We start from the raw sequence: 18,412 nt of genomic DNA, 5'->3' as shown, positions 1-18,412 counted from the left end.
ATTCCTTTTATGGTATAATCAATTAATTAGCAAGGTACATAATATGAATTAATATAATAATAAATGATGCAAAGATTTAAAACTAAGATGATGTATACATAAATATAAATATTTTTTTATATAGTCATGATTTTTTAATTCAAATTATTCATATTTATAAAATTAATTATATTTAAAAAAAATTATGCGTGGGTTATTAATTGTTAAGAATTTGATCAAACTAAAAAAATGATACAAAATAAAAAAAAAGGATTTATACATTTAAAATATAAATATCAGTGAATGATAAAAAATCTGTGAAAGTTAAAAAACTAATTTGTCATATATATTTGTATTATTGACCTTTTGGTGTTTGTCGATCATAAAAGATGATGAGATAATGATGCAGCCAACAGCCAATAACAAATGCTCCATACCAACCTACAGCGCATAGAGGGAGGGAGTCACATTATAGAAAGCAAGAGAGAGAGAGAGAGAGAACGAAAATAAAAGGAGAGAGAGGTGGAGTGCGGGAGAGAGAGAAAGGGAGTTTTCCTCTTTCCTCCGCTTCGTATATCTGTAGTTTAGCTTTTCTCTTTTACCTTCCGTGATCAATGTTTCTGCCCCAGATTGAGGAAAAAAACTAACTCGGCTTCTCTGCTATTTAGCTTATTATTGGCTTCTCTACTATTCTTTGGAAAGTCCAAAAAAGGTATAATTTTGATGAGTTGTAGGGGCTGAACAGAGAGAACGAGGGGAGAGGGAGAGCAAGAGGGTGAAGAGTTATTCAAAAATCCAAAGAAAGGCAGTGCCATCCTTTTCTGCCCCCCTCTGAGGGAATTCCTGTGGCTTCTGTTGCCACTGTGGAGTGGGTTCTCTAAAAGGTGTGGTCTTGATGATTTATTTGGCTGAAGGCATAAAAGAAACATGGAGAGTAGGGAATAGTTGGAAGGATTAGCTCAGGGAAGCTTTCACCGCTACAGTGTTCTTCTTCCCCCTTCTTATGATAAACCAAAAAAGTCTTTCTTGCAGGTTTTATGAAGTGGGTTTCTTCAGCAAGTTTCTCTTTGATGAGTTCTTCGGGGTTTGCCGGCTTTTTCTTCTATATTTCTCAGATATTTGTGCTTAGCATGGTGCGGAGTAAGAGTTTGTGTTCTAATGGAGTTGGAAGATCAAAGGCATGTGGTGGGCTTGGAAGGTGGAGGGTGAGGTTGCTGCCTCTATTGGTTTTTGGTTGTATTGTTGGATCCTTATGGGTTTTCTTCGAAGTTCAAAAAGACGGTATTTTGAGATGGGAGGAGAAGGTTATTAGGGTTTTGTGCGAAGAAAAGATTCAACTTTTTCGGGAGCAGTTCAATCTCAGCAAGAGCAAGCTTCAGTCTATGGCCATGTTGTTCTCCTCAGCAGATCAGGTATTGGTTCCGAGTTTTAAGCGATTTCAACTTATTTGAAACTGAAAAACAGTTTTCTTATTATTGATTCGGTCGATTTATTTCGGTTTCCTTGAGATGATGCTCTTTTTCCTTAGCTTGTTATTAAACGCTATTAGTTTGAAGTAGATATGGGAGTTGGTACTTGGTACCTATCCATCATTGTTTTTTTTATCTTGGATTCTTCCTTCCTCCTTTTGTTTATTGCGATTTGACCGCAAAGGCTTGTTCTCCCTTTCTTTCATTGTCTGTTTTTGGTCTAAATTAATGGTAGAAGTCTTCTATGTTTGTATGAATCATATATTTTTAGTCCCACAACGACAAAGATTTACACAAGCTGCTTTGCATTTTTGTGTTATGAGCATAAGGCCTGCTTAATGAAGGGGAAGCTCGTGGGGACCATGTAGTTTGTTTGGTTTCTTCCATTCAACAGTAACTTATTAGAACAAGCACGTGTCTATGATTTTAAGTTATATGTCCTTTTGCTAATCGGTTCCCTGTAGATGCTGTGGAAAACTGGGACACACAATTGGGTCTATTCGGACTTTCTTGGTTGTGGGTTGATGAGTGTCTATTCTTGTTTTGTCTTCCTTCTCGTCGTTTCCAGCTCAAATGTTGAAGTATTGTGTGTTGCCTTTTGCCTAATGTATAAGCGGGTCTTATGTGACTTGCACAAACCCCAAATGGAATGAACACTGGTCATCAATGAAGCTTAAGTTTCGTTTGGGACGGCTTTCTTATTGTTTCTTAAAGCAACTTTTTAGTATAAAAAGTTTTAATTTTTGTACTTGAAAGCTGCTTTAAGAAGCAGGAAGAAAGCCGTCCCAAACGAAGCCTTAATGGAAGAATCAGAATGATATCAGAACCCGTTAACACAAATGGATTGTTGCCATGTTGCAATGTGAGGCTTGGTGCATGTTTGAAATGTTTCTATGGAGACTAAACAAGTAAGGAGATCAGAAAGAAATCCTGCTTGTGAAGGCATGTTAGTTCATTATTCTCTGTACACACAAGAAGTTTTCTGCTTGTCTTTATCATTTTCAAGCAAAACGCCAAAACCTTTGTGTTTTTTCATAATTTTTAAGATTGGGATGAGTTAGGGGGTTGCTTATACTTGTACATTACTTAAACTGAGCCTTCTTCGTTCTTTAGCAAGGGCAAGGTGTTGTTTGTACAAGTCCAAGTTAGTAAGTTTAATATTTTAGGTTGAATCATGTTTTAATTCAGTATTTTATTGAACTCTTTGCTGATGAAGTGATCATTTTCGACGGTTCTTCCATGAGGCACTTGTGGTGCGGGTCGACCTTCGTCTTTGTTTTGGATTTGCAAAAATTTAACAAAACTTTGGACTAGCCCCTGTGAAGCCGGCTTAAAGCGATTCTAAATTGGATGGATGAAAGACTTCGGAATAAATTAGAGTTTTTTTATGACAAAAGTGATATAACTCCATCCTTTTAATATGTTTATGCCAATAAGATGATTGATTGAGTTTTCTTAATGTAGGAGATAAGGAGACTCTTATCTATATTTTGCCTTCTACCTGTTTGCTACAATAACCACAGTTTGTCATCATACCTGTGATTGCTAAAATGTTCATGATTGCCACTAGTTGATACTTTGCTAGAGTGCCTGTGGTTGTTAGAGTGTGTGTTGTTTTTGTAGTACCGGAGTAGAGAGGAAGAGATAGAAAATCCTTTGTGAGACTAAGAATTTATTTATGTTGTAGGAAACAATCTATTTATTTGCAAAATATGAATAATAATTAATTTAAAATTGACCTAATCTCATCCTACTAATTATTTAGGAATAACCTTATATTTTTAAAACTAACTCTATAAAAGTAGAAAATTCAAATTAAGTGAAGCACCTGTGAATGGATTTATAAGTATACATTTTTTAAGTTTTATACTCGCTCTGTTGTTAAAACATCTTCCATAGTCGGCCACCTTAGCAAACTTAATCCTATAATTCCTTAAAACTCAATGTTGCCTCTCTATTAATTATTCCTATCACTATAACATGTTCATTAACATGAACAGTAACAACAACATCAATCATTTATCTCTACGTGGGGTCATATACATGAATCCTTTTTCTCCATTGTGTCCTGTTAAGAGTCACATTTTCATTTAAATCTAATAAAAAAGGTCATTTCTAATATTTTCTGACAAAGCCTTTTTAGGTCTACCTCTACCTCTATATTATAGGCCAAATATAATACATTTACTCTCCTAACCGGATCATCAGAAGGCTGACGTTTTGTATGACCAAACCATCTAAGGAGACTCTCTCTAATCTTATATGCCACTGGAGTTACTCCAACTTTTTCACGTATATGCTCATTTCACATTCTATCTCTATGAATAAAGCCACTCATCCACCTAAGCATCCTCAATCCTCATCTCTGCAACCCTTAACTTAATTGTACGCATCTTTTTTAATGACCAACATTCTGCGCCATAAAGCATTGCAGTTCTCACCACCATCTTATAGAATTTACCCTTAAGTTTGAGGGTTACTTTTCTATCATAGAACAAGCCCAATGCATTCATCCACTTCAACCATCCAACTTGAATTCTACTCATAATATCCCCATCTATTTCACCATCAATTTGGACAATAGACTCGAGGTATCTAAAATATATACTCTTATTAATGACTTGATTACCCAAAGCCACAATTCCCCATTAGATCTATTACTAAACGAAAACCTTTAGACTCTAAGGTTGACCTTCAAAATTCAAGTTTACATTCAACTCTATGTCTCTAGTCTTATCAACAAGAAGAATATCATCAACAAAAAGCATACACCAAGGTACATCTCCCCGCAAATGTATAGTAAGAATATTCATGACTAAAGAAAAAAGAAATGAGCTTAAAGCTCATACTTGATGTTATCCAACTGAAATAGGAAAATACTATTATGTGTGAAATCTGATTGTGTTGATTAATCAGGTTATTATGTTACCTCGGACCTCAAGTTTCTCATGCTCGCTAGAGGGTGCGGGGGGGTTTACCCCTTGCTTGGGTTCGGGTGCAAAGACTCGAATTTTTTTTCTTCTTTTGTACAACGCCCCGATGCTTTGTTCCCAAACGTCCCAACGCTATTGATAGATAGCAGAGCGCTATAGCGTTCTGGATTCGGCGCTCTAGCGCTGCGAGTTTGAGCACCACAACATCATCAGACACTTGACTGACTAGACAGTTTTCTTTCTTGTTTTTCTCAAGGGTTGCGTCCCTTGGTGGTTATAATTGCTTTCACTTGTATTTTATGTTATGTTAGACATTTAGAATTGTACATGTGAGAAGAGAAATAAGGAGAGAGTGAGAGATAAGAGAGATATGTACTTATTTCTTTCAATTTTCACATTGGATTTCTTGGTTGATACAGTCAAGAGTTGTCATTTTATGTTCTCTTTATTTTCTACTTGTGTTTCTAGTTTTCTTTCTCCAGTGTCTGTTCAGTGTTTTATGTTGACCCTTTGTTTTCCCTAGTAGCCCCTCGGTTTTTCAACTATTTCTCAGTTTTCCTGCTGTCCACTCTTTTTCTCTGTTGTCTTCTCGTATACTTGCTGCTGTTTGGTCTTCCCTAACTGTTGTAAGTGCTGTTTGGTCTTTCCTAAGTGTTGCTAGCTTTCCCTATGCTGATTGTTTTTCCCCATGTTGTTGCCCTGCTGTTTTCGTGCTGTTGGCTGCTCATTTTTCCTACTATTGCTGCTCGATTTCCTCTTTGCTGATTCATATGCATGAGGCTTTAAATATGGGTTATTTGGTGGATTCTAGTAGCTATTTTGGGGGGCACATTTATGTGGTCTATTAAATTATATTTCCACTTATTTCTTCTATAAATTAGAGATGATTTTCTTTGAGAGAGAGATGTGATAAATATTTGGAATGTGAAACCTTCGGGTTTACCATAGCTTGCGAGCTATCCTCTTCTACCTTTCTTCTTATATTTCGTCTCGAACTCCTATCTATTCTTCTCTCCACGGTTCTTATTCCACCTATATCTTTCTTCTCTAAAACTATTGTAAGTTTTAAGTTGTGTCGTATCTTGTTCTATTATAAGTAGTAAGTGGTGTTAGTACTACTTTATTGTTGTATTTGTTTGCATCATTTAAGGTTTATGTGAATGAAAAATGAAGTGTGTTTTTATTTGCATTCCTAGAGCAAAGTTTGTTCTTAGGTTGCATCATTGGTGTGGCGTGGCTTCGTCGATTTTTTCCTCCTATTTTGGATTTTTCTATGTTAAATCCTGGTGCCCTTTATTTTTCCGCTGCTTTTACTTTCTTGCTTATTTCGTCATTATGGTGTTTACTCCTCTTCATCCCCAACAAATACTTGGTCAAACCACATCGTATTTGAACACAAGTAACAACTCTTGCATAAATATCCATAATGACTTGAGTATAAGCATTATTAAACCCTTTCTTTTCTAAAACTCTCATAAAACTTCTCTTAGAATTTTATCGTAAGCTTTCTCTAAATCTATAAATATCATATGTAGATCCTCCTTATTCTCCCTATACTTCTTCATCAAACTTCTCAATAAATGTATAGCTTCAATAGTAGACCTACCCCATGAATCCAAATTGATTTTGAAAAACATTAGTATCACATCGTAATCTATTCTTAATAACTCTATCCCATAGTTTTAAAGCATGACACATTAACTTATTTATAATTCGCACACTCTTGTGCATCATATTTATTTTTAAAAATAGGAATCAACACACTCCTCAACTCATTTGACATCTTTTTAGTATTCAAAATAATACTGAATAGTTTCGTATGTTAAGTTCTTTCATCTCCTAAGCATTTCCACATCTCTATTGAAATATCATCATATCTAACAGCTTTTCTATACTTCATTTTCTTTAAAGCCTCTCTAACTTTAGTTTTACTCCAATTAAAATAAAAATATTTATTTCTATTTAAGGTGCTAAGGTCATTGAAGTCAATTGTATTCTTTCAATCTTCATTGAAAAGCTTAACAAAATATCTCATCAACTTTTGTTGAATATCCTCTTCTAATAAAAATACTTTTTGATCTTCATCTTTAATGTACTTTACTTGAACTAAACCCTTAATTCTCCTTTCTCTTTGTTATATATATATATTGTCCTCCTTAATCTTTAATCTATTATATTGATCATTAAAAGCTAAATATTTGCTTCGCATATTACTTTCTTAGACTCCTTACATGCATCTTTATATCTTTGTCAATTTTTTACATCTAAACCAATTTTTTTAACAAAGTTTATTATTTTTTATCTTTTCTTACACATTTAATTCCACCATCAACTATTTTATCCTTAATGACCCGAGTATAAGCATTATTAATCCTTTTGTTTTCTAAAACTTTCCATAGTACTTTTCTTGAAACTTTATCATAAGTTTTCTCTAAATCAATAAATATCATTTGTAGATCCTTCTTATCTCCTCTATACTTCTCCATCAAGTCTCTCAATAAATGTATTACTTTCATAGTAGATCTACCAGGCATGAACCCAAATTGATGATGAGAATTTTGTATGAAGGCCAATGAATGGATCTTGACATGCTCGTCCATCATGATGAGATTTATAAACCAAGGGCCTCTAATGCTGAGGATGATGATGAGATATTTGCATGATCTGCTACCTTGATAAGATTTATGCACCAATGAGTCTCTAATAATGATATATGGGCACAATGGGCTGTTAGCACAAGATCAAGGTGCCACCAACGATGACATTGCATTTGATAGCTATGAGATTTATATTCATTCATTTAAAACTTAAGAAATTTTGATGATACAATTTTAAATGACTCAGGAGCATTGGTCAAGTTATCTCATTTAAGCAAGATCATGGGTTTGAATTTTCTAAATAATTTTTCTTCAATGCATGGGTAAGGTTTCATGCGTTACCGCATTAAAATATGTACTGAATGACTAATTTTGTAGCAGTTCAGAGCTTCATTCACTGCATACTTTTTTCTATCATAATAAACATCCTTTGAGCATTGCTTAATTCCAGCAGCGTATAGTTCAGATTAGTTCAAATAATCACCACTTACTAACAAAACTGAAGTATCCTCATAAAAAACCATGACTTTTGTAGACAATGCTGTCAAGCATCAAAGGTCCTTGAGATATCTCCAGTTTCAGTTCCTAGTCATTGTCTCATCATCAAGCTTTTGCCAGTAATTCTTTTTTATGCTATCTTTTGCCTATTTTTTCATAATATAAAGTATAATATTACATTTTCTTGTCTACTTAGTGTGATAAAGGTTTGATGTTGTTGTTGTGTGCCATTCTAATTTATTTTGTATTGTGTATGCTAAGGGCCCCACATTGTATATGTTAAGCCATAAAGAAGTTTGTTGTTAGGCATGTTCAACTTGAACTGGCCTAGCTGGCCCAAAGGCCAGCTTAGGTTTATAGGAGGCGGACAAGTGCCGCCTCCTTTCCCTCTTGCCGCCAACACTAGTGGGCCCCACTAGGAGTAAATTGATGAGAGAGGGTTGGGCGGCTAGGGTGATAAGAAAATTTGAATTATGGATGTTTGAATTAGGGAATTAATGTATTAATAGTATGGCTTGTTTAGGGTTAGAGTTATGCATGCTTTGATTGGTGTTTCTTTTGGAGTTCCTGGCGTCTTGGCTCTAGATTCTTTATCTAGAGATTGGGAGAGAACGATCCTCCTTTCGAATTGAGGATCACTTGTATATTGTTTTCGTGTTTTTATTTATTTATTTTTTTTAATTGTTTTCGTGTTTGTTTGGGTTTGATTCCCTTGTTGCAATACAACATTTTGGGGCTGATTTCACCCAGATTTTGCATTATTCTCGCTGTTTTCACCAATTAGTGATAGGATTGCTTGCAAACTCAAGTATACCCCTTAGGGTTACTTGCGAACTCAAGTATTTCCTATCATTTGACTGATGGTATAATTTGACAAATTTGTCAATAATTAAATTTCTTTTGCAGGACTGTGAAAGCATTTTAAACTCGAGAGTAACGGCAAACTGCAACCGAGAACAGAATCAAAACCTCCCTAAGCTTTTGATAATTTGTTTTGTTATAATGGGCATGGTACTTAGTTCCATAGTAGTGCCTATTTATAGAAATTTGTTCAATCTTTCGAATAAGCTGTTGCACCAGCAGCAATATGAGCCGCATAACCTGAAGGCAGGAGGTAGATGGCGTAAGAGAATTCTATTTATGGGAATCTTTCTTGGAATGTCAGTCTCTGTGTGGATTTATTTCAGCATGAATGCAACCATTGTTGCAAGAAGAAAGGAGACTCTTACAAATATGTGTGATGAGAGAGCTAGAATGTTACAAGATCAGTTCAATGTGAGCTTGAACCATGTCAATGCATTAGCTATTCTGATATCAACTTTTCACCATGGAAAGAACCCTTCTGCCATTGATCAGGTTTCTCTGCTTATTAAACTTCTGATATATATATATTTTTTTCAGTGTTTTGGTTAATGAATTCAAAATAGTGATTTTACGATTTTTTATTCCTTTTCTATAGTATTTGGTAATTATTTTTTACTAATTTGGTTAGTTTATTTTTCTCTAGGACTGCATTTGGTATCATACCTATTTGCTGGTGTGTGGATTGTAGCTAGAATTGGAAGTGTTTGGTAGAAGTTTAGATAGCTAACTCATAATGTGGAGATCTCTAATTTGTAAATTTAGACTTCGTTTGGGACGACTTTCTTACTGCTTTGCAAAGCAGCTTTTTAGTGTAAAAAATTATTTTTTTTGCTAGAAAACTGCTTCAATAAGCAGTAAGAAAGCCGTCCCAAACGAAACCTTAATGTGCTTGAATAATCAATTAATGAATGTGGTGCAATGGGAGGCATATACTATAGTATTTGGTCATTAGTGATTGTATTTTTTTGTATTATATCATGTTAATTATTAGTGGTTGAAGTATCATTTATCATTTAGGATTAGCTTAATTTTTTTAAAATTTATTTCAAGAGTAGCTTTATCATTTTAAATGTGGCTTATTATTATAAAAAAGTATCAATGATCATGGAATTCAGATAGTTTATGATGGAACAATGGAAACAATTTCTTCTGGCATACCCTCTAGGAGAACGTTTCCTCCCTTGTTTCTAGCCGTTAGGCTACTCTTCCTCTTTCTCTCTATGCTTTCCCTCCCTTTTGGGACATTAATTCATCTATTCTTCTTTTTAACTCCCTGCTTTTCAATCTCCGCCCGATTCTGCTGTACTCAATAATCAAAATATCAAAAGCTCACCAAAATCTTTGCTACCGCTTCCCCACTCATCATCATAATGATTGGTTAATACCAAAACTGATGTAGAACGGGAGGGAAGAAGATGCGAAGCTCCGGTGTAGTCATTGGGTTGTTTGAGGAGTGGACAGCAACCCGAACTTCCTACTGCCTTTGGGCAGCAACCGGCCTCTTTCCGGCGGGCTGGACAGCACTACTCTTTGTTGGAATGTTCCGCATTAATATCCTTATTTTGGTGACATTTTTTATCATCTAAATTGTAGAAAAATAGATTGACCTTCTCTTCATCTTTCTTGCAGAAAACCTTTGCAGAGTATACAGCAAGAACTGCATTTGAACGCCCATTGACCAGCGGTGTAGCTTATGCTTTAAAAGTTTTACATTCTGAGAGAGAACAATTTGAAAAGGAACATGGATGGAGTATAAAGAAAATGGAAACTGAGGATCAGTCTCCTGTTAAAGATGATTACGCTCCTGAGAAACTTGACCCTTCACCTGCTCAAGAGGAATATGCACCAGTTATCTTCACTCAAGAAACGGTATCACACATTGTATCAGTTGATATGATGTCTGGGAAGGTAAGCATAGGCTTATATAAAGCTTTTTTCAATATGTTACCAAAATAGAATTCTAAATCTTATTTTATTTCCCCTTTCGCCAGGAAGATCATGACAATATATTAAGAGCCAGGGCATCGGGGAAGGGCGTTCTAACATCTCCATTTAAGCTTCTTAAATCAAATAAACTTGGGGTGGTTCTCACATTTGCTGTATATAAAATTGACCTTCCCCCCGCTTCTACGGCTCAAGAGCGTATTGATGCTACCGTCGGGTTAGTTGTTGTTGTACCTTTTCTTAATTAGTTCATATATTTAGGCTTTGTTTGGGACGGCTTTTTTACTGCTTTAGTACAAAAATTTTAATTTTTGTATTAAAAAGCTGCTTTAATAAGCAAGAAGAAAATCGTCCCAAACAAAACCTTAGTTTCAGTAATTCTAATATTTCTTGTATTGAATTTGTCAGGTATCTTGGTGCTTCATTTGATATTGCTTCTTTGGTAGAGAGACTTCTTCAGCAGCTTGCAAGCAAGCAAACTATCATCGTTAATGTGTATGACACAACTAACTCATCCGCTTGTATAAAGATGTATGGTCCAGATGATGTTTCTGATAGAGATGATGTGCATATTAGTTATGTTGATTTTGGCGATCCGACAAGAAGACATGCAATGCATTGCAGGTAGGCATTATTTATCATGTTGCCGCTATGTTGAAAAGCATGGAAGTTGAAATTTCCTTATTTGGAACCTTTGTAATCTGTTCAGATTCAAGCATGAACCTCCACCTCCATGGTCAGCTATAACAACATCATTAGGTGTTGCTGTGATTGTTTTGCTCGTTGGGCACATATTTAATGCTGCCATTAATCGGATTGAAAAGGTTGAAGATGATTATCGCGAAATGAAAGAGCTGAAAGTTCGGGCTGAAGCTGCCGATGTGGCAAAATCACAGGTGATATTTTGTTCTTGCAATGAAAATATCGCAAAGGGAAAATGAGTTTACAAAACAACATATTTTCTCCTACAATATTTCAAGGGATCTTGCTTTTTAGTATGGTTGTCAATTTCGGGTCACGGGTCGGGTTCACCTCGAACCCGAAACTGACCCGGCACTATTCGGGTCAACCCGAACTCATCCCGTTTTTTAAAATGGGTCGGTTTTCCGGACCTGAACCCGACCCGCTTCGGGTCCAGGTCAACCCGACACGACCGTTTCCAACAAAAAATTGCTAGTTTTCGGGTCAAAAAACGGGTCAATCTCCGCTTTTCGGGTAAAAGAACTAGTCGAAAACCGGTCAATCTCGGATTGCCGGGTCAAAATTGGGTTTTCGGGTCTAAACGGGTCAGTTTCGGGTCAAAGGGTCAACCCGAAACCGACTCAATTTTTGAAATGGGTCAAAATGTTGAACCCGAACCCAACCTGTTTCGGGTTGACCCTAACCCGAAATTTTTGGGTCGGGTTCAAGTCGGGTTCGGGGCGTGTCAAATATTGACACCCCCTACTTTTTATATGTCATTTCACTTTTAACTGGTGTGATTACTGTCATAATTCATGTCCAAGTACTAATATTTTTTATTTATTTCTTGTAGTTTTTGGCGACTGTTTCACACGAAATTAGAACTCCAATGAATGGTGTCTTAGGTCTGTTGCTTCATTTTGATGTTTTGCTTTGTTTGTATTACTTAAAATTTATGTTAAGGATGATAAAGTTTTGGTTCAATTTCAGGTATGTTGCAGATGCTTCTGGACACAGATCTTGATTCAACACAGCAGGATTTTGCAATGACTGCTCAGGCGAGTGGGAAGGCCTTAATTTCCTTAATAAATGAGGTTCTTGATCAGGCTAAGATAGAATCTGGTAGGCTTGAGCTAGAGGCTGTACCTTTTGATCTTCGCGCTGTTTTGGATAATGTTTTGTCTCTATTTTCTGACAAATCGCAAGCCAAAGGCATCGAGGTAAACCTGATGTGCTCGGTTTTGAATTTTCTGATTGCTATTTCCATCCCATTTTGATGATATTTAACATAAGGTTTTGTTTCTCTCTTTTATTTTTGTGTGTAGCTGGCGGTTTACATTTCCAATCAGGTGCCAGAAGTTCTTATAGGAGACCCTTGGCGTTTCAGACAAGTTATTACAAATCTTGTTGGGAATTCTGTGAAGGTTTGCTATTTGTTTTTCTTGCTTCATGTTATTTGTTAGTTTGTCCTTTTGCTATAACATTATGGTATTACCTTATTTATTATGAAATTTATAATGATATTTTGTTTTTATAATGTTTAAGTATTGAGCTTATGCATGAATTTCACCAAAGTTCCTTGTATCTTTGCATGTACTGTACAATATTTCATTATGGCATGGGATTCAAACTTGTCTCCTTTTGGTTTGAAGGAATTGAAAGAGAGGAAATGCAAAGGGAATGGAGATTAAAATGATAGAATAGAATAGAAATTAGTTCTCATCCACTTATTTGGATGGAGATTGAAATGATCATTTTATAATTTTCTTGGTAAATTGAATTTCTTATGACATCTACACCAAACAATCAAGATGTAATAATCATCATTAGCCTTATCCCAATATGTGGGTATGTGTCCTCCTTTTTTTTTTATTCGTTCCTACTAAGTGTTGTCAGTGGAGTTAAACTTATACTTCGCAAATTATTTTGTACAACTTCTATTCATATATTTTTCGGTTTGTCCCATATTTGTCTACTGGGCATATTTTTTGCTCTTAATTGTATATGTTCAAATCAACCTAGTCTATTGTCGATTACTTTCAATAAATGTCAATCCAACCATTCGTTCTTTTATCCAAAGTTTTTCTTGAAGGGACATGGAAGCCTTTGCCCTCTCCTTGGAATTGGCTAGTCCTTACATTTTTCTTTGAAAAGGAAGGTTCTAGTTCAAAATATAGTATAACCCAATTTGTGTTGTTTAGCCACTTGAACGATATCGTCCTATTTCCTACATGATTGTTATGCAATTTATGTTGAACTTCTGAACCTAGTTGTGCACTTCATCGGGCACAAAATTTCTACATGAGGATTTCATGCTCTCCAAAATGTTCTAAACACCTCATTTCTAACTCTTACACGAGTTTTTACAATTTCGTCACTGAAACTTCGTTTGTTTAAATTTGCAGTTTACAGAAGAAGGGCACATCTTTGTTTCGGTTCATCTAATTGAGGAAATGAGGAGGATTTGTGATGTTGACAACCATGTGTGTAGGAAAGGGCATGATCTAGTTGAGAATGGCATGGATCTTTTGCAGAATACATTAAGCGGTTTTCGTGTGGTAGACAGGTGCAAAAGTTGGGAGAATTTCAGAATGTTTGAAACCAATACTGAAACTACTGATGTAATTAACATACTGATTACAGTTGAGGACACGGGGGTTGGAATTCCTCTAGATGCTCAGAATCATATTTTTATGCCTTTCATGCAAGCCGATAGTTCTACGTCCCGGATGTACGGTGGGACGGGCATTGGATTGAGCATAAGTAAATGCTTGGTGGATCTAATGGGTGGGGAAATAGGATTTGTAAGTGAACCAGGTGTTGGAAGTTCATTTTCATTCACTGCTGTGTTCAGGGAAGGGTGGAAGAATTCAGTTGATATGAAAAGGCAGCAATCAGAAATAACCGTGTCGGATTTCCGAGGAATGACAGGATTGGTTGTTGATGGAAGGAGCATCCGTGCCGATGTTACAAAGTATCACTTGCAGAGATTGGGAATAGAAGTGGAAATTGCCACAAATCCAGAATCTGCACTCTCCAAGATACTGGATGCTTGCAGCCCAAGGTGAGATTTCTTTGGTCATTGTGCATAGGGGTGTTAAAAAACTATATGTTTGTGAATAAATAAACCAAAATTTCATCTCATTAAAACATTTGAGCTCGTCGCTCGGTCAAGTTCAACTTGTTTGCATCCTTAAGTGCGTGCCGCCGTTTAGTTTAGTTTGTTATGACATCATTTTCTTTTCCTTTTATCGATATCATGGACATTTTAGAAGCTGATTTGCAAGATTTTCAGTTAATATGAATTTTTCCTATGGTATATTAAATGACTTGTTAAAATTACATTATTGATGAATCACTAATTATTTTCCCTTACCCTTTATGCCAAATCCAGTGGGACTGGACATGTTGACATTGTACTTGTTGACAAGGATGCTTGGGGTGAGGGATCTGGTCTGGCATTCACTCGTCCAATTATTGAGCTCAAGCAAAATGGTAGACTGGGTCCTCAGGAAAATATCCCAAAGATGCTTCTGTTGTCTACCTCCCTAAGCCCTTCTGAGGTGGATATTATAAAATCGGCGGGATATGTTGATTGCATTATAAAGCCTCTTCGCGTAAGCATGATGACTGCTTGCCTTCAGAGAGCCATGGGAGTAGGGGATAGGAGGCATCAAGAAGCAGGGCAACCGCCGACGCTAAAAAGCTTACTGAGCGGGAAGCAAATCTTGGTTGTCGACGACAATTTAGTTAATCTCAAGGTCGCCGCTGGCGCTTTAAAGAAATATGGAGCTGTAGTTAAATGTGCAGACAGCGGCAAGGCTGCCATTGAGTTCCTTCAGCCTCCTCACAATTTTGATGCTTGCTTTATGGATGTTCAGATGCCTGAAATGGATGGGTAATTTCATGTTTAATCTCTTTATTTATGATAACAATAAATTTTGTGTGTTAGTAGTTACATGTTTCTCCTTGTTTCACCCTTATTTATATTTCTATATATATGATGAACTATGATATATAATTCTTACTCTTGGGATACATGTACTGAAGTGTTATATAAGCTTCATACTACACTGCATTACAACTACTTGGACTGCGCTTGCTTTAGATGAGATTAGAGAGAATGGTGATGGTGATGGTGATGGTGATGGTGATGATGATGATGATGTTCTTCATCATCATCATCCCCCTTGACAACAAAAAATTTTTATTTATATTTGGAGTAGCTCTAGTGGAAGATAAGATTAGAGAGAATCCCCTTAGATGGTTTGGTCACATCAAAAGGAGGCCTTCCGATGACTCGGTTAGGAAAGTTGAGGTATTATATTTAACTTATGTTAAGAAAGATAGAGTTAGACCTAAAAAGACTTGGTTAGAAAATTTTAAAAATGAATTTTCTTTATTAGATTTAAATGAGAATTTGACTTTTAACATGAAATAATGGCGAAAAGGATTCATGTAGTCGACCCCACGTAGTGGGACAAAGGCTTGATATTATTGTTGTTGTTGTTGTATTTGTTGTAACATGTGTTAGACATCATAAAATTTATTGAATAATCATGATTTAAAATTTTTTATTATTAAAAATTGCCATTTGTTCAGCTTCTTTTCAGCTTTACAATTGTAAAATTGAAAGCAACAGCTCTACAAACACCTCCCATCTATGTTGCATGTGTCAATGGAGTAAGATGTTCTGATCCTATCATAGAAACTATAATGTTAGTCAGAAGGGATTTATGTGTTGCTTTTCTAACCATTTAATTCATTTTGGTTTTTTTGATAGATTTTAACTGTTTAAACACTGATTTTTCAGATTTGAAGCCACCCGGCGAATCCGAGACATGGAGCAAAAGGTCAATAAGCTCATCAAGTCAAGAGAAGCATCGGTGGAAATGTATGGTAATGTTGCACATTGGCATATACCCATACTGGCAATGACAGCTGACGTTTTCCAGGCAAATTATGATGAGTGTGTGAGGTATGGCATGGATGGTTATGTGTCGAAGCCATTTGAAGTAGAACAGCTTTATTCTGCTGTAGCTCAGTTCTTTGAGTCTGATGCAGCAGTTGTAGTTTCATGAGATCAGGCATTTCATGGTTCCTGAGAAGGGATTTTGCTGTAAGTGTGAATAATTAACTGATGCAGATGTTCAAAGTAGCTGAAAGCTAAGATCGGATTCGATGCCGCAGTCTTTGAACCTTCTAAGTTCTTCTCAGATGCTGTCTGGTAATTTCCTTTTCCAAATATACTTTCATCAAACAAGAATTTTACTTGTGTTTTAAGTTTTTGAAGGTAAAGATAGAATATTAGTGCCCCAACTCTTAGTTCATTGGTATCAATTAAGGATAACTTTAGCAATTTTTTATAGGTAAAGAGATTATCTCCTCTTAAACTACTTAGAAGTTGACTTCTATCAACAATAACCACAACATAGTTAGCATCAAATTGTGGGAAAATGTGTTAGTATAGATTGAGTTATGCTTTCAAATATATGCTTAAAGCTTCGTTTGTGATGGCTTTCTTCCTGCTTCTTAAAACAGCTTTCTAGTAAAAAATAAAAAAATATGTACTTAAAAGCTACTTTAAAAAGCAGTAAGAAAGTCGTCCCAAATGAAGCCCAAATTTCTGAGATGAAACAAAGGCTTTGTTTGGGATGGCTTTCTTGCTGCTTTAAGAAGCAGCTTTTCAGTACAAGACTTTTAATTTTTTACTAGAAAGCTAGTTTAAGAAGCAATAAAAAGGCCATTCCAAACGAAGCCTAAGTTGAACTACTAGTTCATCCTTAGCCAACAGTCTAGAAAGTGGTTTTAGAGCAATTATTTTGGTCGATATCAAATTGTATCATGCACTTTGCAACCCGTTGCTTCCATCATTATCAACCGAGCTTTAAAAGCCTAAGTAATTCTCACACAAGCCTAATGTAATTGAGCTAGCTATTGGTGCATTAGTTTTAATTGCATTGAAAAGCTTCCATTTGAGGAAAAATAGTGACTAATGTGGATGCTCATGTGAGGGAGAGATTGTTAAGATGAAAGTGAGAGTACAAAATAATCCCACATCAAATAGATGAAACATTTCATTATAAAAATATTTGCGGTGATCCTCACCTAAAGATTTAAGCTTTATTTGAGACGGTTTTCTTACTGCTTCTTAAAGCAGCTTTTTAGTATAAAATTTTAATTTTTAAACTAGAAAACCGTTTTAAGAAAACAATAAAAAAATCGTCTCAAACAAAACCTTAAACTTGGTGTTGAAAAATGATTTGATCATCGGTATGTCAGGCCCAACTTTAATTATATATGATTTGCTTCTCTTATTGCATCATTGGATCATGCAAACCATAGAATGAATTGAAAAACAAAGCTACAACATTTCCAAACCCAACTATTTGTGGCTCTTCCTTTCTTATGGCTTATCTTCACATCAAAATTGCTTGACATGCAGAAATTCCTTGTGGTGCTATCAATAATTCCTGACTACAATTTTATTTTCAGGAGTAATCTGGACATTTGCGGCAGATTCCATACTGACTCTACTACTAATATTCTTATAGCACTGCTCCTAAGAAGTTGCAGCTTTTTCAGCCCTCTGTGGCAATATTCTTGTAGAATACCAAAGTGATTGAAGTTTGATCATTTGCTCGAAGTCGATACAGCTTCAAATTTTTCCTATACAGAAGTTTTATTTGTTGAGATTATGAGAGAGAGAGAGAGAGAGATGTAGATAGAGTATATATGAATTTGTTATAACTAACCTTAGGAATAGAGGGTTTGCAATTGGTTTTCTTTCCATGTAATAGGGAGGCATGAGAGCCCTTGACCATGGCTGCTCTTCTCTACTAGGTTGTATTTCTCTTCTTCTTCTTTTATGTATGTAATAAATATTATTTATTTTGTTGTCATTGTGGGCATAAAGTAGAATATTTTGTTTTTTTTTTTCAAGGAATGTACATCAATTATTTCTTAGCAGTCTTATGCAAAGGATGTAGTGCTTATGCAAGTTTCTTTGTAACTGTGTCATTACATCAAATATTTTATATCTGATTTGATTTATCTATTATTTTGTAGCAAAATAAATATGATAGTATTTATTTTTTTGACATTAAATATTTTATCCACTGTGAATTGGTTTAAATACTTTAATTTATTTGCAGCGTTGCGGTGTTATACGCACAACACCTCAAGCACCGACATCTTAGTCTTGTGGTGCCAGCTTTTTTGTTTGGCAGCGTCGTGGCGTTGAACTACAATGCTGTGACATTGTGCTCTCTATATGTATAAGATTTTTTTCTTATGTCCTCGCCCCCAAACCCTCGAGTAGGAGCGCGTTACCTCTCATGACTCCCTGGTGAGCTCCACATCAATGTCGAACAACAAAATTAAAGTCTAGTCAATAGTACGATAAATTATTATGTGCGGATGCTGAACGCAGTTCTATATCCAGAGA

General features: G+C 35.6%; 1 protein-coding gene across 1 annotated transcript; it reads left to right on the top strand.

The window, feature by feature from the left end:
• The first annotated feature begins 424 nt into the window (after window positions 1-424).
• LOC110105273 (probable histidine kinase 5) lies at window positions 425-17,934 on the top strand. Its single transcript, XM_020834704.2, has 14 exons — window positions 425-691; window positions 1,012-1,391; window positions 8,383-8,832; window positions 9,970-10,248; window positions 10,332-10,501; window positions 10,693-10,908; window positions 10,994-11,180; window positions 11,819-11,870; window positions 11,956-12,185; window positions 12,291-12,389; window positions 13,371-14,029; window positions 14,360-14,863; window positions 15,779-16,192; window positions 17,461-17,934. The coding sequence occupies exons 2-13, from the start codon at window positions 1,017-1,019 to the stop codon at window positions 16,044-16,046; spliced, it is 3,489 nt and encodes a 1,162-aa protein (XP_020690363.1). The 5' UTR covers window positions 425-691; window positions 1,012-1,016; the 3' UTR covers window positions 16,047-16,192; window positions 17,461-17,934.
• Window positions 17,935-18,412: the final 478 nt, after the last annotated feature.

This window comes from Dendrobium catenatum, unplaced genomic scaffold, assembly GCF_001605985.2.
Source record: "Dendrobium catenatum unplaced genomic scaffold, ASM160598v2 fragScaff_scaffold_716, whole genome shotgun sequence".
Taxonomy (NCBI): Eukaryota; Viridiplantae; Streptophyta; class Magnoliopsida; order Asparagales; family Orchidaceae; genus Dendrobium; species Dendrobium catenatum.
Note: the sequence above shows the minus strand (reverse complement) of the source record. Positions and strands in the feature narration are given on the sequence as shown.